The sequence below is a fragment of the Hakea prostrata genome, chromosome 4 (assembly GCF_041222555.1).
Source record: "Hakea prostrata isolate BN-2017 chromosome 4, UWA_Hpros_2, whole genome shotgun sequence".
Taxonomy (NCBI): Eukaryota; Viridiplantae; Streptophyta; class Magnoliopsida; order Proteales; family Proteaceae; genus Hakea; species Hakea prostrata.
Window position 1 is genome coordinate 50,750,895 of NC_142603.1, and position 26,534 is coordinate 50,777,428.

Consider the following 26,534-nt stretch of genomic DNA (forward strand, 5'->3'; position numbering starts at 1 on the left):
TAGACACTTTTTTCTGGAAATTGGAACTTCAATTTCAGGCCTCATATGGACTCAAAATGATTTGGATTCTTGCATACTACCTATTTCAAACATAATAAACACAATGAAACTAGTATTTTGCTCCCAAAAAAAAAAAAAAAACCATTGAAAATTTATCATTCAAGTATACTAACAAATGACTGGTTCCAATAAGTGCAAATTATATTTCATACAGGCATAAAATCATCAGCATACATGAATTGTTTGGTAGAAATAGAATGGTTACATATCCAACAAGTCAACAAAATAAAATGACCGACTAGATCAAGTAATGGTGTCTCACATATATTAAGTTGAAGCCTATATATCATATATACATAAAATAAAAATACATAAATTTAGAAAATAATTATTCGAATCAAAAAATGAAAAAATGGTAGCAAATAATAAAAAGATAATTTATTTAACAAAACACAATCATAGATCATAGCCCTAGGCTAAACATATATTAATCTCGAGGCAATACAAGATCATTTAAGGCATGAACAAAACAAAAATAAAAAAAAGGGGAAGTTTGGGACTGTTGGGTATGGCTAATGCTTCACATTCTATTGTTGTCGGAGTTTCCTTTGTAGCTGTTGTGGCTTAGGAGGTATTTGGAGGCAAAAAAAAAGAGTAAAAGAGTTGTTTGAAGGCAAAAGAGTCGTGGAAATTAGGTGAAAATGGGATAGAAATCAACAAAAACTAAGGAAAAACAAGTTTGAATGTTGAATGGTCGAAATTTCGGTTGAGATGGTCAAAATTTTGGTCGAAATCTCCAAAATTTCGACCAAAATTTGATACTTTTCCGAAATAATTGGAATTTTGTTTTGTTTTTTAAAAATGCAAACATTTCGACCGAAATTTCGACAATTTTGTCCAAATTTTCTTCTATGCATCATACTTATCATTGACAATATCCACATATATACTTGGCAACATTTTCTTTTCTCTAGTACTTCCCAAGTTAACACTCTCTATACCTTTCCACAAGTCTCCTAATAAGGTAAATAGCTTCCATTGTAGATCTACTTGGCATAAAACAAGATTGTCCTCTAAAATTGTGGTTACTTGTCTTAAACGGGTTTAAATGTCTCTCTCCCAAAATTTCATAGTATGACTCATCAGTTTGATGCCTCAATAGTTACTATAGCTTTAAAAATCTCCTTTATTTTTATAAATTGGAACCACGATGCTTCTCTTGCATTCATCTAGAATTTTCCTTATGCTTTTAATCTTAATTAACAACTTCGTTAGCCAAGTCAACCCATAGGTTCCTAAGCTCTTTCAAACTTCTATTGGATTTCATTAGAACCTTTTGTCTTGCCTACTTTCATCCTCCTTAAAGCTTCTTTTACTTCATGAATTAAAATTCTCCACACATATGTACGAAAGTGATGCCATGACAAATGGTGTAATCATCCAAATCGCGAATACCTGAAGTATGCCTATTTAGTAGACTAGAGAAATAGATTTCACATCTCCTTTTAATGTCCTCAACACACACTAGCACTTTACCATCTTCACTTTTAATACATTTAACATGTGGTCTAGATCTCTACTCTTCCTATCCCTTATTTTAGCTATCCAATAAATAGATTTTTCCCCTTCCTTCATCCCTAGCTTATTATATAAATCTTCATACTTCTTTTCCCTTGCTTTTCCCATAACTTTCTTAACTTCATCTCTAGACAACTTATACCTTTGCGGATCCTCTATGTCCTTAGCCCTTTTCGATATCTTAAAACTGGCTTTATTATTCTTAATGATCGCTTGAACATATCTATCCCACAACTAGACCTGTTAATGGATAGCCCAAATCTGCCTCCGAATTCGCATTCATATTTGTTTAAGGGTGTCCGTATCCAGAATTTTTCTTACCAAAAAATATTTGTATCAGTCCACTAAGCAACTGGATTCGGATAATTGCTTATCGGATCGGATAATATCCAGATAAAAATTTAGCCAAATAAAGTACTCAACATTTTTTCCCTCGAAAATGGATGATAATCGGATTCGAAAACCGGTAATCGATAACCGGATAATAGAAAATAAAAAATTCTCCGGTTGGAGTGAAGTATTAAACATTTTTTTCTAAAAGTGGGCTGATAATCGGATTCGGAAACCGGTAATCGGTAACCAAAAATTGTAAATAAAAAAAAAATGACAACCACCAATCAATAATCGGATAGTCTATCGGATCGGATTATTATCAGATATCTGATAAAGTTCCGAATTCGGATGCCTTCTCAAATTCTATCGAACTCATATTCGGATAGCAGTTTTTGCTAATTGGATTTGGATTCGGATACTAGTGTATCTGAGCCAAATCAGTATCAGTATTCGAGCCAAATCCGATCCATTTACAAGTCTGCTCACAACCAAGTCTCTCTATAAGAAAGAGACTTTCCTTTTGATTCACTTATGACATTTTAGCCACCTTCCAAATACATGTAGCCATCTCATTCCACATTGTATTAGTGTCCCTCTGAGATTCCCACTTTTCTTGTTTGAGTACTTTATTAACGAAGGATTTCAAGTAATCTCCTTATAAGTTCCACCATCTTATCCTAGTATAGTTAACCTTGCATCTTTTGTGAGTTTCCGTAGTTAGGCACATATCCAAGACAGTAGTTCATGTTGTGCGGTTAAGCCTTCCCTTGGTATCACCTTGCAATTCTCGCACAACAATCTATCAGACCTTCTAGCTAGGAGAAATATATTTGGCTTCTATAATGTCCATTTTGAGGGCAATTAAATGCTCCTCTCTCTTTTTTAAGTAAATATCTATGATAGATAGATCAAAAGCAACAACAAAATCTAAAATTAAGATCCTTTCTTCATAATTTTCTTTGATCTTTCCCAATATGCCCATTTAGATCACCCCTTATGATAATATTTTCTTCTTGATGAATTCCTTGCACTAATGCGTCTATATTTTTCCAAATTGTAACTTTAGACTTTTATCCAATCCTACTTCGTTGCATATGCACTAATTATATTTATGATCTCTTTCTCCATAACAAGCTTAATAGCAATAATCCGATCACCTAGTCTTCTAAAATCCACCACGTCGTTCTTTAAATCTTTATCCACTATTATAGCTACTCCACTTCTATTACTTTTATCCCCAATATGTCAAATTTAAAGTCATCCAACTCTTTAGCTTTTTACCCTCTCATCTAGTTTCTTTGATGCAAGCTATGTTAATCATTCTTTTCCTCATAACATCTATTAATTCTAAGCTCTTACCTATTAAAGATCTTATGTTTCAAGATGCCAAACTAATCCTACGTTTCTGGACTAACTTCTTAACCCGCACTCATCCACAGCATGTGAACCCTTGCCTCTTATCCATGCATCCAGGTGCCAATACAACACGTCACTTACGAGGGACACCCTAGCTAACCCTTGCCCACTTTTAGTAATCATTACACCTAGACCATGGAGTAGCACGTCGGTACTTTTGTCAAGTAACACCCTAATATAGTGTTTATCATATAAGGTCAAATTCATGTAAAAGGGTTTGGCTAATTTTTTGTGGTGTCAGCTGCAGACCTGACACACCAACCCTTCTTAACCTGAGGTTGGGCCAACATCAAACGTTGGTAACCCTATATCTTCACAACCCTAAATCTAAAACTTAACCCTTTTAGAAATAACATCCCCACCCCTTACCCTACCTTCGACCAAGCCCTAACCCTAACCAAGAGCCTTATACACATTAGGAGACCTAATCTTACAAACCCTAACTTCTAAAATTTCTGCAATTACAATTTCTTAAGAAACAGAATATTTTTTCTTAAATTTCAGACCAACCTTACTCATGACATAACTCTAAATATCCCTTTCATTACCCAAGGTTCGGAACTCAACCTAACCCTATCCGCAGGACTGTCAGAGTATTTCCAGAGTGTTTTGAGTAAAGTTCTATTGCTGCTCTTTGATATTCAGGTTTGGAACAGCAAGGATCCCAACCCTAAGAAGATATTTGAAGGATTGGCTGCTGTATGCTAATTTCAGTAGGCTTATAAACCTAAAACCCCTGCTGTCCTATGAGTTTTGACCCCAACAGCAAGGTATTCAACCCTACAAGTGCCTTTTGCATGCTTAGAAAAGATCCTACTTCTGGCCCTGTAATCAAGGTTACATCAATTGGTATCAGAGCATGGAACAATTAGCAGTAACTAAGGCCCTAGAGAGCCTACAGATTACCCAGTTAGATATACTAGTGCAACTTCAAGGCTTGGCCAATCAAGTACAGGACCTATCTACCAGAGTAGCCCACTTAGAGCAACCACGCAGAGAAGATGTTTTCCACAACCCTCCACCGCTTCCCAATAATAATTCCCAAATTTACATAGCCCATCGAGAAGAACCCAGTGGTGCTCACAGACACAGTTAAGACTAAAGGTGAGCTCTATCCACCAAGGGCTCCCGGAGATGACAGGTATAGGAATGACAGGAATAACTGGAATGGACACACCAGGGAGTCTCTCTATGAAAACCTATCTTTGATAATATTGAAGACAGACCTTCCTGCAAACAACCTTCAACACCCACTACACTTGAAGATCACATCAGAGCATACTTTAATGGACATGACAGTACCAAAGAAGAGGTGCAGACCCACGTAAACCATCCAATGTCAACACATTTGAACCCAAACATCTCATCATCAATAGTCAGTCACAGAAGGATAACATCACTAGCCCATTTGAACCCACCTATCAAGCCCATCGCATACACACCAACTGAACCTAATCTAGCTTCTCCTACTTTGGCCTAGAGTTTGTTCTCTTAAAGATCTTGATTAACTAGCCCTCATTCATTTATGGTTACATCACTCATTTGATTCAAATTGTAGAAAATAAATTTTCTTCAAGGGAAATTGGAATTTCTCATGCAAAATCTATATGAGTGTTACAACAAATAAAGTATAATTGTGACATGCATAATAAGATCCAAAACCTCAACAATGAATTCTTAGGTGGTTACCTTCAATAGTTTCCCAAATTTTAAAAAATAAAAGTTGTCTATCCAGAAAACTTTGCTAAATTTTTTTTTCCAGGTAAACAACTTTGCTAAAAATTTACAGTCACCAAAGATATCAAACAATATGAAACTAAAAGAATATTTATATTAGTGCCAAACAGTAAGAGATAATGTGCACAAATACGGACTCTTTACTCTTTGAATCCCTTGGTATGATAATTATTGGGGTATCCAGAGAAAGATCCAGCTTTAGTGCTGCAGCTCCATCCATCTCATCCTTCTGAATCAGCCACTCAATGCCCCCAACTTTATCAACAAGTTTAATTGCTTCCTCAGAATGAGGAGTTGCAAGTTCCATGAAGTACGAAGTTATCTACAGAAGCAAGTAACAAATTTTAGAATAAGTGATCATTGATAACTTTATGACAACCTAGACAAATTAGCCTGGTTTCATTCAGAAAATTCACTTAGGGAGCAGAAAAAGCATTCTATCAGTCTCCATTGCTAATGTCTCACGAAGGCTTACCTCCTGAACAAACTTATAGAGGAACACGATGCGTACTGCAGAAAGGTGGCCAAATAAACTATAATCATATCCTTCATGGTCATCATCTTCAGCACTATATGAATTAAATGAAAACTACAGGATGTAATCCCCCCCCCCACCCCACCCCAAAAAAAAAAGAGGAAAATGTTAGGTGAGTGTCATTGGTGACAGAATGAACAAAGGAAACCATACAACAGACTGGACAATCATGTACCTTGATAAGTGATTCAACTCCTTCATTGCGTATATCACAAAGCCAACCCCACTGATGATCCGCTCCAAGGGACATATCACAAAGCTTGAAATTTCCAAGGGTCCCGTCTATAGAAAAAGAACTTGGATGAACCTTAAAAAAGAGAAATTGGTCAAATGAAAGTGAACCACTATTTAAGATCAACTTGACTACAGACAGAACATTTATCACCACGGTATAAGGAAGCACAAAGAAAAAGCTTATATTTCATTCCACTTGTCAACCAATTTCAATCCTACTCATTGCTTTCCTTCTTTCTTCTTTCTTCTTTCATTGAAAAAAGAAACCCCCAGCACTTTGTCTCTTCCCCTTCTTGGGGTTCAGTGATGATATTTCTATTCACCAATAAAAATTAAAAAGTTTCATTTTCAAAAATAGATGGAAGAGAGAGAAGAAAACGGAGGGGGGGGGGGGAGGTGTGGACAAACATTACAACAATGGCCAAAGATACAGGCTAAGCATAGGAAGGGAAGGAATGGGAAAAGACCATACCCAACAAACCCCTATAATGTGAACTAACAGGGGAGGGGATTTGTAAACCAAAGCTGGACACAACAATATGCTTAACCAGGATCCAGAATTTCATGATAGAGTGTGTGACTTGAATTTCCAAAGGTTGGCTATTTGAACAATCAGATAAGGAGTAGGCCACATCAGGACAACTTTTTGCAGTGGGAAAGGACGCTAAAGTCAACAATATTGAAAAACACAAAGGGGATTGTTGGTCGGGGAGAAGGACCATGGAGGGTAGCGGACTTCAACCACAGGCAAAGGATAACCAGACTAAGATGGTTAATATATTAGTTTATCAAGGGGGATGGGACATGGTCACCAAGGATGGACAGGAGAGGGGGAGCGGTGTTGAAAGTGTCGCATCAAGGGACACTATTCTGATAAGGACAAAAAAGTTCCTCTTGATCTAGCATCATCCATCTCCAATTTGCACTAAGACTCCACTCTTATTTCGTATTGGAGTCTTGGATTCCTACTTTTGTTTGTCTTCTACCTGATTTTATTTCCTACTTCAGGTCAAGATTGGCCAAATCCCCCCCCCCCCAAAGGGTATTTTGACCATTTTCCACTCCCCTTTTAGGGTCAACATGGGTCTTGGAAACCCCTTGATCCAAGGGTAATGGATCTTTTATAGTTTCTTATTTGAGTTAGTAGTTTGAGAGTTACGTTCCATTTTAAGTTAAGTTGAGTTAGTTGTGGATAAGATAAGATTCATTTTCCAAAGGGAATCTTATCTTTAAGGAGTTTATTTTGCTGAAGAGTTCTATTTTGTTTGCTTGAGTCCCAAGTTAAGTGTAATTAGGAAATTCCTCGAAGGGATGTAATCTCGTAGTAATTTGATTCCTCTTTAAAGTGTTTTGGGGGGACAAGAGTTGGGATCCTTATTCAGTAAGAAATCCCAAGCCAAGTCAAAGTCTCCTATGAAAGGCTATAAATAGCCCATTAGTTCAATGTAAAATTCAGTCTGGATTATTGAATAAAGTTATTAAGAACCGGGATTCCTGTTTTGAGGGCGCCCCGGCAATTTTGAAGACTTCTTTAATTTTCCAGCATCTTCATTCAGGTTTCAGCTCCTTCTCAATCGATCCAGCAGCCTACAAGCATTCTTCAAGCACTTTCCTGCAGCCTTCAACCAAGTCCAGCAGCTACACATCAACCAGAGCAGCCTTTCCCACAAAGTACAAGCCCCGACCCTTTCCCACCTACCCAAAGCCCCACGCACCCAACCCCAGCCCCCCTCTCTTGTCTGCAGGCCTCTCTTTTCCCCTTCTTCCCCACAGCACCAAATCCTAAACTATTAGGAACCATGATTCCCAGACCCTACTCCACCCCCTTTCACTTCTATTAAGATCACATGAAGACATTAGACCCAAATCCTACAATTATTTTCTAGAGTTATTTTCTATTCCATTGCCTTTGAAATATTCTTCTCTTCATCTCCAACCTTGAGAAGTTGCAAAAATTTAAAGTTGCATAATTTTTGAATAGTTAAGTTCTATTCATCAGTTCATACTCTAAGAGAGAAAAAGACAAGGAATAATTCTGCCATTACAAAACAAGAAGAATTAAGCCTCCTTCCGAACCCTAACCAAAAACCTAATTGATCTTTAGGATTCAAATTTCAAATCTGAAATTCTAAATACAAAAGGATTCAGGTCTGAAGTTCATTTTCAGCAGGCCATAAAATACCTTAGAAACCCTAAAAACCCTCTCCTTTTTACTGGAATTTCCTGGGCAAAACTTGAGTCCAGGGAATTCACCAAGATACCCCTAACCTAGACCTGGTTTTCATCAACCATCCTACCCGCTAACCATAGGAATCTGCCCTTCCAAACTCGAGTTTCTTCCAGATTTTATTGAGCATGCCGGTGCGATGGTGGTTTGTGAGATGGCCCAGAACGAGGGGAAGGCCAAAGTAGGAAGGGTCCACAAGAGAAACCAGTAAGCTGAAGGAGGGCCGCTTTGGTGGTGTCGAAGACTCCAGCCAGAAACAGAAGGGAGTTGACATGAAGACCAGAGAGGGATTCTAAGAGTGGCCAAGAGGAGAGGATGGAGGAAATAGAAGAGTGGGAAGCTTTACAGAAGATCATGCGGTCATCTGCAGAGGCAAGAAGCGAGAGGTTAAGAGCTTTGCACTTGGAGAGGGGGGAGATGAGATGCCAATAGGCATTGGACTGGATGATGCAGGAAAGGACCTCAAGGAGGGAAAAGTGGAGAGATGCAACCTTGTGATACCCACCCGAGAGGAGAAGAAACCCGTGGGGAAGCCATTAGTGATGACCAAAAAGAGAGGGTGGAGATGCAAGTTTCAGTCCACCGAATGAATGGATGGGGAAGCCCATGGAGGATAAGATTTCATTTACGAAGTCCCAACAAGTGGAGTTGAAGGCTTTGTGGAGATCAATCTTTAGGAGGACATCAGGGGAGTGAAAGATGCAGTTAAAGCCCCTCACACTCACGGCACAAAGGAGAATGTTGTCAGAAATGCTCCTGCCTTCAATGAAAGCAGACTAGTTCTTGCTGACAAGGGATGGGATGACTCACATGCGGTTAGCTAGGACATTCGCAATGAACTTGTAAAGGAGGTTGCAGAGGGAGATGGGCTGACAATCAAAGAGAGAGGAGGCTCCAAGCTTTTTGAGGATGAGAAAAAGAAGATTTGGTTAATCAAGGAGTATTGAGAAGGATTAAGGAAGAAACTATGGACAGCTTTAATGAGATCAGCTTCCAGGAGCCTTTGTAGAATCCCATGCTAAAGCCATTCGGACCTAGCAGTCTTTACCCCTTTACAATATGCTTTTAGGACTGAAGTCACTAAGTCAGTGACAATTAGGAATATTGTTATTTTTTTTGGGTGGCCATTAAGTAAAACAGTTCAGATCTTTGAAGGATGTAATTTTTTTCCTTTTTCCAGCCCTACTTAATGGTTGTACTTTTGCCCTAGTTGAAACCCTAAATCTAGTCTTGTAAGAAGATGTCCACATTTACACCCAAAAAACAGGGATGTTTACATCAGAATCTACCAGGAAAAAAGAAAGAAAAAAACACTACATACTATAGCTGAGAACCCTAACAAAAATGACTACCAACATCTTGGTTCTCCTCCTACAATCCTAGATGGATCAAACTACCCGATGTGGCCAAGATCCTTTCACTGACCAAGGAATTCTAGGACACATTATTGGCACTACTGTAAAACCAAAGAACCTGAACCAGCACAGGATCGATGGCTTGCACATCAGTCTGGTAGTACCATTCCCAATTAGGTCTAACAGAAGGAGATGACACTCTTAGTACTACAACACTGTTAGGTCACACTGACAGAAGATAGACCATTATAACTCCTTCAGCCAAATAATGTTGAAGACATTGCACCATTGCAGCCTATTGCAAGTGCCCTGATGAGACCCAGGTATATGATTTCCTAGCTGGACATCACGTCGAGTATGATCCTCTGCATCTTAATATCCTCATTAGAAATCCCTTTCCTAGCTCAGAGGAATCATATGCCTTTGTATGCACCAAAGATTGTTGTCATGCTGCAATGCTTCCGTCCTATACACCTGACAGGCCAGCCCTCAAACTCAGACTACAATTACATACAATACAATGGAAACAAAAGAAGTTATCCAATGTGAACATTGTGCCAAACAATGGCATACAAAAGAGAAATGTCGGAAACTTCACAAGGAGTCTGCAGATTTGAAGCAAAAAGAATAGCTACTCGTAGAAAGAATTGGGGAAAGTCTCAAGCTTACCAAACTGAAACTGACTCTAAAACTTCTACTGACACAGTCTCTAAGCTCTCCAATGAAGAACTGCTACCTTTTCACTGAATATTGCAATCTACTCCCACTACCACTACATACGACTGCCTCTGCTACTTTTGGTAATCATAAAGCTGACTCAAGTACTTTTACCCTACCCCTTTGTGCGTTGATGTAATTGGAGCATGTATTATAGACACTGGGCTACGGACCACATGACTGGTTTTTCCACTCAATTCCATCAAGATACCCTTTTATCCAAAAGAGACACAGTTTATGTGGCAAATGTGTGGCAAATGGATCCCTCTCCTCTGTTTCTGGGAAAGGGTCTATCCGCTACTCTTCCACCCCAAGCGCTTTCTTCTGTCCTGCATGCTCCATCCTTTTCTACTAACCTCTCACCTAACTATGAAGTTATTTCTTTCTTTCTTTTTTTGGCTCTAATTGTGTTGTACAAGATCTGGTGAAAGAAAGGACAAATAGACACTGTAAAGTGTAGAATGGTCTCTACTTGCTCAACCATATGACTCCTCCCATTGCCATAACCTCTTCATCAACACCACTGATTCACTCAGTCACCTCAAATATTCAGCTTCTCCATCAGAGACTTGGTCACCCTCTAATTAAAAACCTTACTTCCCCTTTTTCAAGATTTACATAAGCATCATAATAAAGATTAATTTTTTTGTAGAGTGCATTTTTGCTAAGCAAATACACTCTAGTTATTCCTCATCTAACAGTAGAAGTGATCGCCCTTTTATTTAGTTCATTCTGGTGTATGGAGTCCCACTCATCGTAATTCTATTTCTGGTCCTCAGTGGTTTATAAACTTTGTCACACTCGTGTCACTTAGGTATATTTAATCAGCAACAAGAGCAGGGTCTTCAGTGCTTCCAAGTATTCCACAAGATGGTACAAACCCATTTAGATGGCAAGATCAAAGCCTTAACTCTGATATTGGCAGAGAATGTATTGAGCACAGTTTTCAAGCATACTTGGGAAATCAGAATCTCCATCAAACCAGTTGTGTTGATACTCCTACTCTGCTACTAAGAATAGTGTGGCAAAGAGAAAAAATCAACACTTGTTAGCGGTAGTTTGTGCCTTAATGTTTGCTTGTAATGTTCCATCCCAGAACTGGAGTGATGTTGTCCTCATGGCCGCCTATTTGATTTACTGTATGCATTCTCGCATTCTTGGATTTAAAGCCCTTGAAGATATCCTAGGAAAGAACCTTCTTTTCGTTCCCCAATAACATTTGGAGTGTGTTCAGTTTGTAATCATCATTGTACTGGCAAGCTTGATCCACAAAGCATTTGATTTGATGTATCCCTGTGGGATATTCTCTCCCAGAAGGGCTACCACTGCTACCATCCTCCATCCCACAAATTCTTTGTTTCCATGGATGTTGCCTTTCATGAAGCCTAATCCTATGTAATTTGGCCCCAGACAGCCCAAGAAGAGCCAAAATGGGCCCAAGCCCACTCGAAAATAGAATCCAGTCCCCGAGTGGCAAACCAGCCAGGGGCATTCTAGTCATTTTCCAGCCCCACCTTTTAGGGCTCAATATAGGTCTTGATAGAATCCTCTCAATCCAAGGGTCATGGATCTACTTTTGTTTTTCTATTTGGGTTTGTCGATTTTGAATTATAAAGTGTCCAGGTCCTTAGCAATTAATTAGTTGTGATAAGATAAGATTCCTTATCCAAAGGGGTTCTTATCTTTTAGAGGTTGTTTTATTTGGACGTTGTTTAATTCAGTATCTTAACAAGATTCCAATCTAAGGGTTGAGCTTTTGTAGTAATTTGATTCCATTCAGAGCATTTTGGTCAAGACTTGGGAACCTTATCTATTAGGGATTTCCAACCCCAGTTAGAGACTTATTTTTAGGCTATAAATAGCCTATGTTAGGTCTATTTGGTCTGGCATTGACTCTAGTATGCTCTCATCCACATTATACTAAAAAGGACTTGTGAAAAGTTGACTGTCTAAGTCAAGACCAAAAATAGGTTAATTAATTTGATTAATCGGTCCAATCTTATAAATTCCGCCCAGTTTAAGTTATAAGTACAGAATAGTATGTGACTCTGTCATTATGTTTTATTTCGACTTCAACTGTCAAAGTGACGAAAGTGCCAAGAGCAACCCCAAGTGGATGAACAAGGCCCAGAGAAAATGCCAGGCATGCTGCCCAGCAGCCTAGCTTCCTGCCAGTGGCACAGCAACAAAAAGTATGCAAAGCCAGGGTCTGTATGGTAATTCTGCCCAGATCACCATACCCACTATGGATTCTACAACAATTCAGTCCTACTTAGTATCCAGACTCAGCCTAACTAGTTTCCAATTTTAGTACAGACACTTCGGAATTCACTTAGCTGTTGGTTCAATTAGGATTTCTAATTTAAAGTTGATTCTAGTTCACTTAGAGCCAAAATTATCTAAAAGAATTAGTATTTGTAACGCTAAAGAAGCTACTCCCCGCATATAGTAGCAACACAGATTCAAACATTAATAAAGTCAGATAATGCCGCCAAATTCTTTCGATATCTTCCAAAATAATATACTCTAGCAGCGGTAAGGTATCTCCAGGTACTCGGGTAAAACGTCAAATCTGCACCAATCTAACCATCAAATCTGTCACAACCTTAGGTGCAGCATCCACCCAATCCTATAGACTTATGTTCCTAATTTGACCCCACAGGGCCCAGCCAATTTCAAGATACAAATATTTTCTTAAATTTCCGTACCCCACAAATCCCCCAAAACAAGAAAATCTATAACCTGTGAATTAGCCATTCCAAACTTGGAGGATTATATCCCTATCTCATAACCTACATCCTCTCCAAGTTTCAAGCATTCTGACACTGTAGACCCTGGTTCACCCTCACAAAGAATATATCCGATATCTCCTGTGGGCCAGATATACTTGATACTCTTTGAAACCCAACCATTTTCCCCTAAAAGCATACCTAACCCCCCCCCCCCCCCCAATAGCCCATGACTGAAATTTCAAGAAACCCTTCCTTGGTCCTATTTGAGTTGGTTCTCTTAATGATCTTGGATAACTAGCTATCATTCATTGAGGCTACATCATCATTTAGCTAACATTCATAAAGAGAAACCATGCCATTCTACAAAATTCACAGAACAAAAAAAGAGGCTATGCTAACTTATAGAAACAACAGGACATGACAATCCACACCTTCAAATCCAACAGAAAACTTTCTTGCACGAACATTGCGAGCTGAGAACCATCCTCCTTATTGAGAAAAACGGACACACTGTCAACATCCATATTTATATGAAATACTATGCGTCCTTTACCATAACCTAATAATCCTTTAACAGAAGAGCGTGCATTTTCTTCTGTTGTTTCTCTGTTTTTTGAAGCTTCAACACTAGGAATATCTTTCTCCTCAGTGCAGCTTACAACAGAACCCAGGGAGCTCAGGTCCAAGCCAAAGTCAATCAAAGCAACAAGAGTAGGCCTGTTGCAGAAGAATTCCAGTTTGGACATGCGAATGCTCATCTGGAATAGGGAAAAGAAATTAGGATTCCGCAGCCACACAGAGGAAAGTATAAAAGTATAAACGTATCCAGAGTGCTACTAGAAGGATACTTTCATAATCAGCACTCCGGAAAAATTCATTTTCATTACCTGCGTGTCAATACCATCATAAATAGGTGAACCAATGTCAATTCTTGAAAAGTTCACCACCACAAAATCCGATGTACCATTTCCTTCTGCCTCATAGAATATGTCATGTAATACTTCCTTCCTTTTTGATGCAGTATCCTGCACCAAAGCTTCAAAGGAATCAACCCAACCACAGCGGTCACCACCATCCAAAGTATCCAACTTTGTGTCAGAATAACACACATGATCACGGATGCATGAAAAATCTGACAAAGCATCCTTGAAAATATCATCCTCCTCCAGTAACACCGTAGACGACTCTTTCTCGTTATCATTTACAGTAGGAGAAACAACTACTTTGTCGTCCTTCAGCACAGAGCGGACTAGATACTGTGGAGATGTAGATAAACAACCTTGTAGCTCATCCTTAATTTGAAAGGAATGCAACTTTGTCTTGACCGAGAGGTCCCCACCCCAATGAACAATGTGTACCTAAAAAATATAGCCAAATATCAGCCCAAGGAAACAATGTAACTCATGCCAGTTAAAAGAATGATAAATAACTCAAGAAAGTTACCATCTAAACTAAGATACTGCATTAGATAAACTTCAAATACTCACGAAGTGAGGGAGAATACCTTAAAATAAACTAAGAACTTGTACAAACCCCTCTGCCAGCCCTCACCATCCAACCATACCATTTGGCTTCCCACTTCGATGGGAATCTTCTCGTCATTAACCTGTAATCTCTCCTATCCCTATTTAGACACATCTGTAGACACATTCACTATTTAGACAACCCTAAACCAATGGCAGCCCACCCAAGCATTCCTCATTTGTTGTTACATCCTTGCCAACTCCAACTGTATTTTTTGTTGGAATGGTGTCGAAGATGAGGATCACCGCTTTTCCATTTGTCCCTCCTCCAGGTCTATCTGGCAGGAAACCAATTCCTCCATTTGGTGATGCTCTAGACACTCCTATGGTTTTTCTCAGGACCAGTTATGGATTTTCAAATCCTCCTCTAGTTCCTCCATCTGTGATCTGACTGAAGTTGGTGTTTGGGGCTGTAGTTTCTCACTTATAGTGGGAGCACAACTTTAGGAAACGTACCTCCAACTCTAAGTCCTTGGACTCAATTTGGAAAGCCATTTACTTTGGTGTCTCCCCTAGACTTCAGTTGTTACCCAGCTCCCTATTTTCTGTACCCTGAGGAACAGGCATATTATTGTTACCTGGGGCACAGATTCATTTCAATATCATGGTAGACTACTCCCCCCCCCCCCCCTTCCCTGTTTTTCTCCTCTCTTTTCCTAGTTGTACATTCTTCTCCTTTCTTCCCCTCTGGGGTTCTGGCAATGATAATTTATTCATCCAAAAGAAAAACAACCGCCCATCCAACAAATATTTCTTTCACATTAGCATCTAACAATCAAAACCCTAAGTCTTTTTCCCAAGAAAACTTCGAAATTAAGTACCACTATATCACTAAATGATGTTGCAGAGAATGCAACCGTAACTATATTGGGAAGATTGAAGTTATTGATAAAATAGGATAACGGCTACAAGATAATGATAATACAACCCTAAGGTGAAAGGTACTCTGGTTTTCAAATTACATTCCCCAGCATAGCTTTAGCCGGGTATGCTATTTCCTGCTGCCTCCTTGCTAGGTCCTTCCTTATCTAGATGCAGGTCCAGCTTATCTCGATTTTTGCCTTTGCTGGAACACTCTGGAAGATGCTGATCATCTCTATTTTGTTTCACTTTTTCCTCTTGGATCCTGCTGCCCCAGGCAGTGAAGGGATTTGCCCCCTTCTTTGGCTGAATAAATCATCAATGCTAAACCCTAAAACGGGAAGAAGGAAAAAAGGGGAAAAAAAGAGGGAGGGGGGGGGGGAGACTAACCAAACAAGGAGTGTTCAAAATAGAGGGACGAAGATCCCAAGTAACAATTAAGAAACCTTTCCCCAACGAATCAATGGTGAGGGGATGCGGTAAATAGGGGTACGCAACATAGATCTTTGCCCTCCAACAGGCTCTGTCGTCCCTCACAACTTCTCCTACAGTCATTCAGGTTTATTAAAATCTCTTTTAGCTCCTTCGATCAGAATCATATCACTACTTACCGAGGCATCCTTAGGCCTCCAATGAATAATGACAATACCAGTGCAAGTAGATGAAATTATTTGTAATCAAATCATCACAAACCCCAAATGCCAAATTGAGCAAAGAATATATCTGACTAAGAATGGAGAAACTCATGTTTTATGTATAGCAACTCCCTCACTTAGTATAAGGTTGGAGACTGGAGTTACCCACAAAGAGTCCATCTCAGGCCAATGTAAAATAAACTCATAGTAACAACCTGTTGAAAGTCTGGGTGCAAGGGTAGAATTGTCCCTGGGATGTAATATCCCACATCGGGAATTTCTACTTTTCTTGTATTCATCTATCAATTGAAAAAGGATAGTTGTGTCGTGCTGACAAAAGTCAAGATCTCAAAATATTCATCACAGTATCAAAGCCATGGAATGAATTTCAACCGAAATGGGATGATGAAATTGCCAATACTTCGGCCCACACATTTCGATGATTCAAGATGCTATGGAACGATATTGAAAATATCTACAACTTTCCAATTTTGAGTTTTTCCAAAATCCGAAAGAATAAAGATCAAATCGACGGGTAAAGAGGAGGGATTCATTGTGTGTGGGAGACATAAAAGAGAAGCCAGCCACAGAGAAGAAAAGAAGACGGCGAATGCGGCTCTCATCTCTCTCATTGCTGAAGAAGAAGACCACATCTCTCTCTCTCTCTCTCTCTCTCTCTCTCTCCCCCTATGTTTCATCTTTATTTTTCTTATGAACTTTGTGATAATGAGTAGCTAGTTCATTTTCTTTGGGATGTAGATGAACCATGCTTATTTCATTAATTTGATTGTTCTATCTCTTCTAGTTGATTGTGTTTGAGTTTGGCCAAAGATGTTCTATAGCTCAGCAAACTAAGCGTGCCAAGCTTCCACGAAGGACGATAGTCTTGCGAAGATAGGGCATATCTAGGAAGACCATCCTTAATTTACTTTGAAGTGTAGAGTATATCGGTTAGGGGAAAGCATTGGGGATTCGAAATCCCAAAGATCTTCACATATTCATAGTTTAAGTTTTTGCATTGATTAATAGATTTAGTTTAAATTTAGTTTTGTTGAATTCAATCTTAGTAACTTAACCTTTTAGTTCCCCATAGTTCGACCCCGTACTTTCTGCTTGCTAGATTAGTATAGGATTTTATTTTTGATTGATTAGCGACACGATCAAATTTTGGCGCCGTTGCCGGGGAACCAAAGCACGGTTGCTAGGATTGATTTTTGTCAATTAGGCATAATTTTTAGAGTAATTTTAGTGTTTTTTATTTTTTATTTTTCTTTGCTTATTTAACTAATCTCTTTTTCTTTTGTTTTGTAGGTAACTGCAAGAGTAGCAATTCGAAAATTAGTTTAGGTTGTTATCTTTTCTTTCTTAGATATAATTGTATTTAGGACTTTTCAATTGTAATATTTGCATTAGATTGGGTTGTTTAGGTTAATTTTTAAAAATCCCCATCCCTCAAATCCCACATATGTAACTTTTGTTCGAAAGATCACGTGGATTGCGCTTCAAGTACGTCCTAAACTCTCCCTTTTGCTATAGTTATTTTCTTTTAATTTTACTTATTTAGCTTGTTTTTTGTGTGTATGCATGGTCGTCGATCCCTAAACCCTGAGTTGACTCCACTTGACTTAGAGTTAGAAGAGACTTTGGCCAACCTTAGAAGGCAAAGAACCATGGCAAACTATGAGCATCCAATGAGGCCCTTGAGTGAGCATTTCATTCCTACGATATATACTCCGGTTTCTTGTATTAAGTTGCCTAACATAGAGGCAGGTCAATATGAGATCAAATCTAGTGTGATTCAAATACTACCATCTTTTTATGGACATGCCAATAAAGAGCCTTATAAGCACTTAGATGAATTTTTAGAGGTGTCTTCCACGGTTAAAATTCAAAACCTCTCAGTTGATGCTTTAAGGTTACTTCTTTTCCCATTCTCCCTTAAAGATAAAGCTAAGCATTGGCTTCAGTTTTTGGACAATGTTAAAATTTCTGCTTGGGCAAAAATGCAACAGGAGTTCCTTAAAAAGTTCTTCCCCATTGGCCGTACCAATAGCATTAGGAGAGCGATAACGAGTTTCTCCCAACAAGAAGGAGAACAATTTCATGAGGCATGGGAAAGACTAAAAGAATTACTTAGAAAGTGCCCCCACCATGCTATTCCTAAATGGCAATTGGTTCAATGCTTTTATGATAGCCTTAGAGACCGACATAGGCAAATGGTTGATTCTTCTTGTGGTGGGACTTTCATGCACTAGAATGAGAATGAGGCATGGGAACTTTTTGAGACCCTTAGTGAAAACTCCCAACACCATGCTTCAGCAGGTAGGATTGAGATTCCATCCATTGGGCAACCAAAGAGGAGCGGTCTCTATGAGCTCAATCCTACCGTTGAGATGAGTGCTAAGGTTGACTTGCTATCTAAGAAATTGGATTATCTCTTGTCATTAGGACAACAAACCCCATCTCCACTTCCTACAAGTTCGTCTCCACCTAATCAAATTGAAGAATGTGCTTTATGTTCTAGCCTATCCCATCATGTCACTGACTGCTATTTGGCTACACAATACCCTGAGTTTGTTAAGGAGCATGCACATTTGGCCCAAGGAGTCTCTAAATTGGGTAATGATCCATATTCCAATGCCTACAACCCAGGATGGCGAAACCACCCCAATTTTTCATGGTGAAACTCAATGCCCAATCCCTCTAATCAAATACCTTATAGGCCACCTCCATTTAATATGCACCAAAATGCCTATAGGAATGAGCAACCATCATCTTCACAACCCTCATATAATTCATCATTTGAGGATAAGGTACTAAAAGCACTTAGTGGATTAGAGCAAAACACTCAATTGTTGCATTCCCATTCTCAGCCCATTAACAAATTGGAAATCCAACTTGGTCAACTAGCTGATGCCATCAGAAGGAGGGAGGTTGGTCAGTTACCTAGTCAACCAATAGGTAACCCTAATCATCAAATTGGGTCTAGGAAAGAACAAGTCCAAGCAGTCTCTATTGTGACACGTAGTGGGAAGGAATATTATGCACCTTTGCCTACTCCCAAGCCATTGCCCATTGATCTTAAGAGTCGAGAGGAGGTTGATTTGACCCATGAGACTGGCGATGATGCACACAAGCCTAGTAAAGAAACATCACCTGTGAGTATTTCCCATCAATTTCCTTGTAAGGGGTTGCACATTCCGATTGTAGAGGGTCCTACTCCTAAATCTTACACTCCCAAAGCCCCCTTCCCTAAAGCTCTTGAGTCCTCAATTCCAGATTCTATAAAGAATGTATCTTTAAGCCCAAATAGAGATGAAAAGTGCTTTGCGATTAACTTTATTGATGAGGTAGTGGTTGATTATATTCTAAACATTCTTATTGATGATCCCCTACAACATTACTTGCCATTTGGGGAATATAACCTAAATATTGGGGAAGTCAACACATCGTTGGACTCTTCCCCTTCTTTGGAGCAGTCACCATTCACATTTAGCTTTGAGCTTCCACCTCCATTGGCTGCTTCTTACTGAGTCTGGCTGAAGACTCTAAACTTAGCGCTTTATGGGAGGCAACCCATATGTTTAGATATTATTTCTTGTTCTTTTTCCTTTATTTTCTTTGTTTGTTGTTAGGTTTTACTGTTGCGTGCTCTATCATGAGTTCAAACATCGGGTACAATCTTTCCTCTATTTGCTTCTGTTATTTCTTTTGCATGCACTGAGGTCATTGCATAATTTAAGTGTGGGGGGGTGTCAACTCGAGTAAGACTTGTTGATAGTTGGTAGAGCATTGTCACAAAGATAAAAAGTGCCCAATTTTTTCTGGCTTTGGTAAGATAAATGTTTTAATTCCTTGCTTAGATACAAAATGAGAGTTTAAGTGTTTTAGAAATCCCATCTGATGTAATGAACACCCTCTTAAGAGAATAGTAATGGGTTTTACATTTTGAGACTGAGGTTGAATCGAAAAATAGGAATTCCAGGTAGTCAAAAAGGTTTGACCATCTAGTTATCTTGTATTGCCTTGTGCTTATGGTGACAAGTTGAGACCGATTTTAGACTATTTAAATGTGAAGTGAATTGAAGTATAATGTGAAAAAAGAAAAAGAAAAAGAAAAAAAATGCTGAAGTTTAAAGGTTAGACCTCCTTCTTAGTAACCGGGTCTCGATGTCACCAACATCGTGCTTCGCGTCAAACAGTTGGGGTGTCTTTGGTCCGGTCTTGGCTCGTAGCCTAGTTGGCTTGCGTAAGTAAGTTCGAGGGGTATTCTACACCTAGTCCCTTAAGGCCATCTGGCTTGAGAGCGGCTGACCCAACACTCGTTACATAGACCATCTAGAAAGCTTAAGAGGCAAGACATTGCACGGACTAGAACTGTGACCATTAAAGAAAGAAGTGAATTAATGTGCTTATAAAGGAGAAATGTCTAAGAAGGTCAATATTGCTTAGATCTTGAGTTCTTGGTATTATTTGGTACCTAGTTTAGTCTTATCTGAGGGTGAACTGGTAAACTGAAGATAAGAAGAGACTTCTCGATTGAATTGTTTGCCTAGAGCTAGACTCAAGAGAGGGTGTAAGAGCTTAAGTGTGAGGGTGCCTATATTCCCTTTAATCTTTAGTGGAGTGTCTTTGTCTTGGAATCTATCTTTCTACTCTTACTACTGCCAGAATAATTAGAAGAGCACTTAAGAATTTTGTGTGTATATTCTCTGCAAACACTCACGAGACACAACTCGTCCACTAGGGTAACCTAGGGGTTTAAAGGCTTGTTGCACATGCTAAGTGCAACCGTGATTCCTACGAAAGTGAGTTAGGTTTTTCTTTCTTTATTTTCTGTATTAGTTTTATTTTTTTGTTTTGCTGTAGGACTAGCAAACACTCAAGTGTGGGGGTATTTGATAAGCATGCATTTACCATTATTTATTTGATTTAATTCCCCATACTTATTTAATTAAAGAGAGCTAATTGAGTATTTTTGTGTATTTTTCAGGAATAAGGAGATTTTGGATATTAGAGATAATATGGAGTAAAGTTGGCAAATATATTAGATATTGGTGGATTTTAAATCATGGCATTCAATCTTGCTGCTCAAGAAATCATGAAAAGTGAGATCTTTGCCAAATTGGAAATAGGTGGAGGTCTAAGGAACAAAATTGGTAATAAATCTGAAAATTGGGTAAACAGACCTACCTTCAGTATTTTGGGCATATCTCTCTCGTATGAGCTTGGATTTCGATGATTCAAGATGCTATGGAACGATATTGAAAATATCTACAACTTTCCAATTTTTAGTTTTTCCAAAATCCGAAAGAATAAAGGTCAAATCGACGGGTAAAGAGGAGGGATTCATTGTGTGCGGGAGACATAAAAGAGAAGCCAGCCACAGAGAAGAAAAGAAGACGGCGAATGCGGCTCTCATCTCTCTCATTGCTGAAGAAGAAGACCACATCTCTCTCTCTCTCTCTCTCTCCCTATGTTTCATCTTTATTTTTCTTATGAACTTTGTGATAATGAGTAGCTAGTTCATTTTCTTTGGGATGTAGATGAACCATGCTTATTTCATTAATTTGATTGTTCTATCTCTTCTAGTTGATTGTGTTTGAGTTTGGCCAAAGATGTTCTATAGCACAGCAAACTAAGCGTGCCAAACTTCCGCGAAGGACTATAGTCTTGCGAAGATAGGGCATATCTAGGAAGACCATCCTTAATTTACTTTGAAGTGTAGAGTATATCGGTTAGGGAAAAGCATTGGGGATTCGAAATCCCAAAGATCTTCACATATTCATAGTTTAAGTTTTTGCATTGATTAATAGATTTAGTTTAAATTTAGTTTTGTTGAATTCAATCTTAGTAACTTAGCCTTTTAGTTCCCCATAGTTCGACCCCATACTTTCTGCTTGCTAGATTAGTATAGGATTTTATTTTTGATTGGTTAGCGACACGATCAGTATGTGAGTTTCTATAACTGAAGGATCTTTTAGAAGATATTGGGTTTCTTGTTACAAGCCCCATGATGTTGTATTGTAACAACAAGGCCACCATCAATACAGCCAACAATCTAGTGCCACATGATCGTACTAAACATATTGAGATAGACAGATTTTTTTATTAAGGGAAAGTTGGAGTAAGGGCTGATATGCATGCCTTTTGTGAGGTCTGCAGACCAAGTGGCTGACATCTTCACCAAAGGACTAAAGGAAGAAGATTTTCTCCCTATTTTGAGCAAGTTGGGCATGACTAACATCTATGCCTCAACTTGAGGGGGAGTGTTGCTTGGTTCAGTTGGTTAGTGGGTTGGTTCAATTATAAGTTGTGGTTCAATTTATTATTATTATCATTTGGATGTTTATTTTACATTAAGGGCAATTATGTGATCTTTTATATTTCAAATTATTATAAATAAGAGGCTTGGAGGGTCACATTGATTCATCCAAGTGTTCACTAATTTCCACAAACACAAAATCTACGCCTTACAACTATGACTACAAATAAGATTTCTTGATTCTTCACAATTTCGACCAAACAACACATGCAAGACATTGATGATCAACAGTCAGGATAATGCTATAAACAGAGATTACAAGAGGAAGGCAATTACAATCATCCCTGTAATGATAAAGAGAGCTTTAACGCTAATGGTTGAATCTGTTCTTTTTGTAATTATGCATTGTTTCATCATTGCATAGTGACGCAAAACACTAAAATCAGGTTTTCTACAAAGCAGGAGCATTTGAAGGAAATATTATCACGAAAAACAAATAAATCTCATTAGCATCCTACAAATTTATTAGCCAAAATTTTCAGCGTCACAATTTGTAACATGAAAATCTCCATGATAAAATAAAATGAATAAATTGAAAAAAGATAGTACAACCTTTCCTCCACCAGCAATTATCTCAAGAATTAGCTTCTCTTTGCCTTGGTCAGTATGCTTACCTCCAGCCTGCCAAGCATAAACAACAATAATTAGCTGCATTGACAAGTAATACCCATGGTTCAAGAACTCAATTTGAGGCCCATCTCACCATCTCAAAAAAGGAAATCAACTTGACATTTCAGCAAAGATCTAACCAAGTTAGTAGAATTTTTCCACAACTCAAGGAAGATCAAGAGTCAATTATGCCTGAAACTTGCTGCCTAGCTTATCTTAGCCCTTCTAAGCACAATGGTGACCTAAAATTTATGAGAAAAAAAAAGCATGGTGTAAAAGTGATTTCCCCTTGGGGCCCAAGTTGGAAACCTCAACACCAAAGTGGAACCTTAAAATGGCCTAATGGGTGGCATCGTACACTCAAAACGTTCAAAAATTCAAATAAGTGTAATACACTGCACATGCTCATAGTTCAAAATACAAAGTTCAAATGATAACCCAATCATCAAAGTTACAACTTGAGTGTTGAGAACCCATGTGTTAACCACATCACCTTGCTTAATTGAAAGGCAAGATATTTTGTACTATGGTACCTACCAACTACCCAAAAAAATGAGATATCTCAAGAAACTTTTGTTGTAACATGAGTGAGAATAAAAGGGAAAGAACAAAGAACAAAAAACAAAAAACAAAAACAAAAACAACAAAAAAACAAAAGAGCCATATCTAACAGCTAACCTTTCCATATATTTGCAACTTTGTTTCCACCACCATCCCATCAATAACAAGGTCGGCTGTTCTCAAATTAGTTGGTAGAGGTTCACTGAGTTCATTCACATCATTACTTGTTTCTTCAAGTACATCAAAAGATGGAGGTGCCTACAAGAATAGAGAGAATAAGCCATAAAGCTATTCCTTGTGAAGGACCAAACAGTACATACAATATATACTAATGATAAATTAGGATATTATATAATACAGAAGCTCTGTAAGTGGCTCGTGTAAGTCCTCTCAGCCAAGTAGCTTTCACTTCTTCATCAGCAAACTCTAAAATCATAGTGCTAGAAGATTCCAGAGCCTGCAAAAGTAATTAGCACGAACAGTTCAAATCACAAGGATATGAATGACAAAGAATGGAAGAAGGTAGAAAGGAATTGAATTTGATACACATTCTTTAAAAAGCTTCAAATGAAGGATTATAATAGGAGAAGGTTCAAATGTAAATCAGATCCACAAAGTGGAATTTAGTGGACATGAGCTGGTTAACTTTTGAATGCTCTTCCCATCAAAAACACAGACAGATGGAATTTAAGACTTTAGCAAAGTACATCCCAGACACTATATGAATTAGCAAAAAGGCCCAAAACTACACTGGAGGACAAAAACGGGTCCCTGGAGCAATCCATTCAGTCCCTGTCTTAGCAAAGCGCTGCCTCTTCTTGGCACAGCATTGCCAAGTTGCAGATAGGAACGTTTTGCAAACTGATAAGATATAGTGAAACTTATATAAGCACCCAAAAAATATCATATTCAATTTTTACTTGACACCAAGCACAGCTTACCTTCAGAAAGTCCACTCTTCTAAAGGCCACAGCAACTGAAAATCTGGAACCGCCAATACTTGCTGGTGGAACTTCATATAATTGCCGACCAGCCATACTGCAGCATCACTAAGTTATATTCAGAAATAATGGCTAAAGCAAAACATAGGATGCCACATAACAAACCCAACACCCCCCCCCCCACCAACCCCAATTAAAATATATATATATATATATATATATATATATATATATATATATATATATATATATATATATATATATATATATATATATATAGCATAAGTTTGGCTGTGAAAAGAGACAGACCTTACACATCTACGGTAACTCTGAGACACTTCAGAGTCCAGGACATAAAGGTACAGTCCAGATAATACAACAAAACAAGGCTGCCACTCAGCTACAGAATTACCAAGTCCCTGATACAAGCGTATGATGAGAGTATCAGACAATTCAGAAACAAATACTGCGCAAACCAAAGTCAATTTCCTTAGCAGTAGAGGACATACCCTCCAAACGAGAATTTTCGCCTCAGTACCAAGATCAGCAGGACTCCAAGGTGGCAGACCAAGTTGGGAATTTTCACTAGTATTCTGACCTTTGTTTTCCAGCATACTACCGACAATATTTAATAATTCAAAAATTCGGAAATACCTAGCTGGCGAGAAGTGAATACCAAGAACAGGCACTTGAACGGAAACCCTTGTTGACGGGTAACTAGGATGAGGTATTTTAATCTTCAGTAACAAGAACACACGGCATTATCAACACAAAATATAGAGAAGCCATTACAGAAATCAAAACCTGGAAGTTGTCAATATCCTATATAAATGCAAGCAGAAAGTACTAATTACCTGATCAAAAATCACTGCCATCCCACACCTATCCACTAGAGGAAGGAAATTATCATTATGTTTAGATGTAGATGACCCAGAAAGTTGACCACCAAAAGTTGAAGCAACCAGAGTGCATTTCCCATGGTCTAGGCCACAATCCATAAAGCAAGTGGCAATGTCTTGTCCAGATATATAAAAACGGGAATACAAACTTTGCCTCTGTTCATCACACTGATCACTCTGCAGTAATTTCAACACACTTTAAGAAAGTCAATGCAAGACAAAACCAATTTTTTAAGATCCAAGGGAAAAACTTACTTTGGAGTGCAGTGTGAAATGACCAAAATCCAAAAGAAAATGACCATCACATTTGATAGACGAACATGTTCGCAGAGGAACTATAACTTTAGGAGCATCAAAGTCAATATCAAGTGCAAATCTGAAACACCCAGAGTAAGGAATCAACACCAACCAAAATAAATAATTATACTTTAATACCAACATGTGAAAAAAATGCTAGGCTTTATGCTAAAAAGACTCACTGGAATTTGAAATTCTTGTAGTGTCAGCTTATGAGCAATTGGGGTATTTTGGGTTTAAATGCTGTTAAGATATGCGTGGCTTGCCACTTCAGCGTCCACCCTAGATTGGATTAGCTCTGACTTTTTTTTGCCCAGGTTTATTTTATTTCTTTGGCTTCTACTTATTTTATTTCTATTTTGGGAAGATTACGTACTATTTCACCTATATATATACATGAACTGTGGGGGAGAGGGCTGCCAATCCAGCAAAACTTGAGTCCAATTAGGTTTTCAAGAGTAGGCTCTTATTTATAGCCTACTAAAAAGAACTCAACACTAGGTGGAATTCCTTTATAGACTAGGATCCCACCACTACAACCACAACCATTGAACTGAAAATTAAAAGATCTAAGGGTCCCTAATAGACACATACTGAAATAAAAGTTTAAGCAACTTAAAACTCTAATCTAAGGAAGTTCACTTGAAAAAGAACTCCTTAGGACACTCAACTAGTAACTACTAACTCAACCACTAACTCAAAGTTAAGAATTATTAACCAAACTAGACTCTAGAATTAAACTGGAATTAAATTCCAGCAACTAAAGCTGAAAATGCCCAAAAAAAACCCTCCTACATAGGGAGGGTTTTTAGGAGCATGTTGTGGGCCCCACATGGGATTTCAGCCAAGGGGCAACTTTGTGTTCACATCACTCTACGCCTAAAAAGGAGTAGGGGGAAAATAGCCAATAGTTTCCTAGAAGACTACATCCACGGGTAACAAGCATCCTTCGAGAAGGCAGATGATAACACTTGTACACTTTTTGAGTGGTACAGGAGCCAAGGAAAATACATCACAAT

The 26,534-nt window shown here is 38.4% G+C and overlaps 1 protein-coding gene and 1 non-coding gene across 3 annotated transcripts in view; both read right to left on the minus strand.

Annotated features, from left to right (window-relative positions):
- LOC149019414 (uncharacterized) overlaps window positions 1-26,534 on the minus strand; it is a 134,461-nt gene that overhangs the window by 63,606 nt on the left and 44,321 nt on the right. For both annotated transcript variants that reach the window (XM_089153429.1, XM_089153428.1), the window contains exons 18-30: window positions 25,474-25,594; window positions 25,174-25,395; window positions 24,829-25,056; window positions 24,629-24,738; window positions 24,320-24,416; window positions 23,737-23,835; window positions 23,496-23,636; window positions 22,761-22,829; window positions 13,752-14,222; window positions 13,296-13,622; window positions 5,775-5,906; window positions 5,540-5,653; window positions 5,202-5,386 (exon numbers count right to left, since the gene is read on the minus strand). In XM_089153429.1, coding sequence (XP_089009555.1) covers window positions 5,202-5,386; window positions 5,540-5,653; window positions 5,775-5,906; window positions 13,296-13,622; window positions 13,752-14,222; window positions 22,761-22,829; window positions 23,496-23,636; window positions 23,737-23,835; window positions 24,320-24,416; window positions 24,629-24,738; window positions 24,829-25,056; window positions 25,174-25,395; window positions 25,474-25,594 — 2,316 coding nt within the window. The remainder of the gene's footprint in view (window positions 1-5,201; window positions 5,387-5,539; window positions 5,654-5,774; window positions 5,907-13,295; window positions 13,623-13,751; window positions 14,223-22,760; window positions 22,830-23,495; window positions 23,637-23,736; window positions 23,836-24,319; window positions 24,417-24,628; window positions 24,739-24,828; window positions 25,057-25,173; window positions 25,396-25,473; window positions 25,595-26,534) is intronic.
- On the minus strand, window positions 17,935-18,041 carry LOC149019415 (small nucleolar RNA R71). Its single transcript, XR_016173221.1, has one exon. It is a non-coding gene; the product is annotated as a small nucleolar RNA R71 (small nucleolar RNA).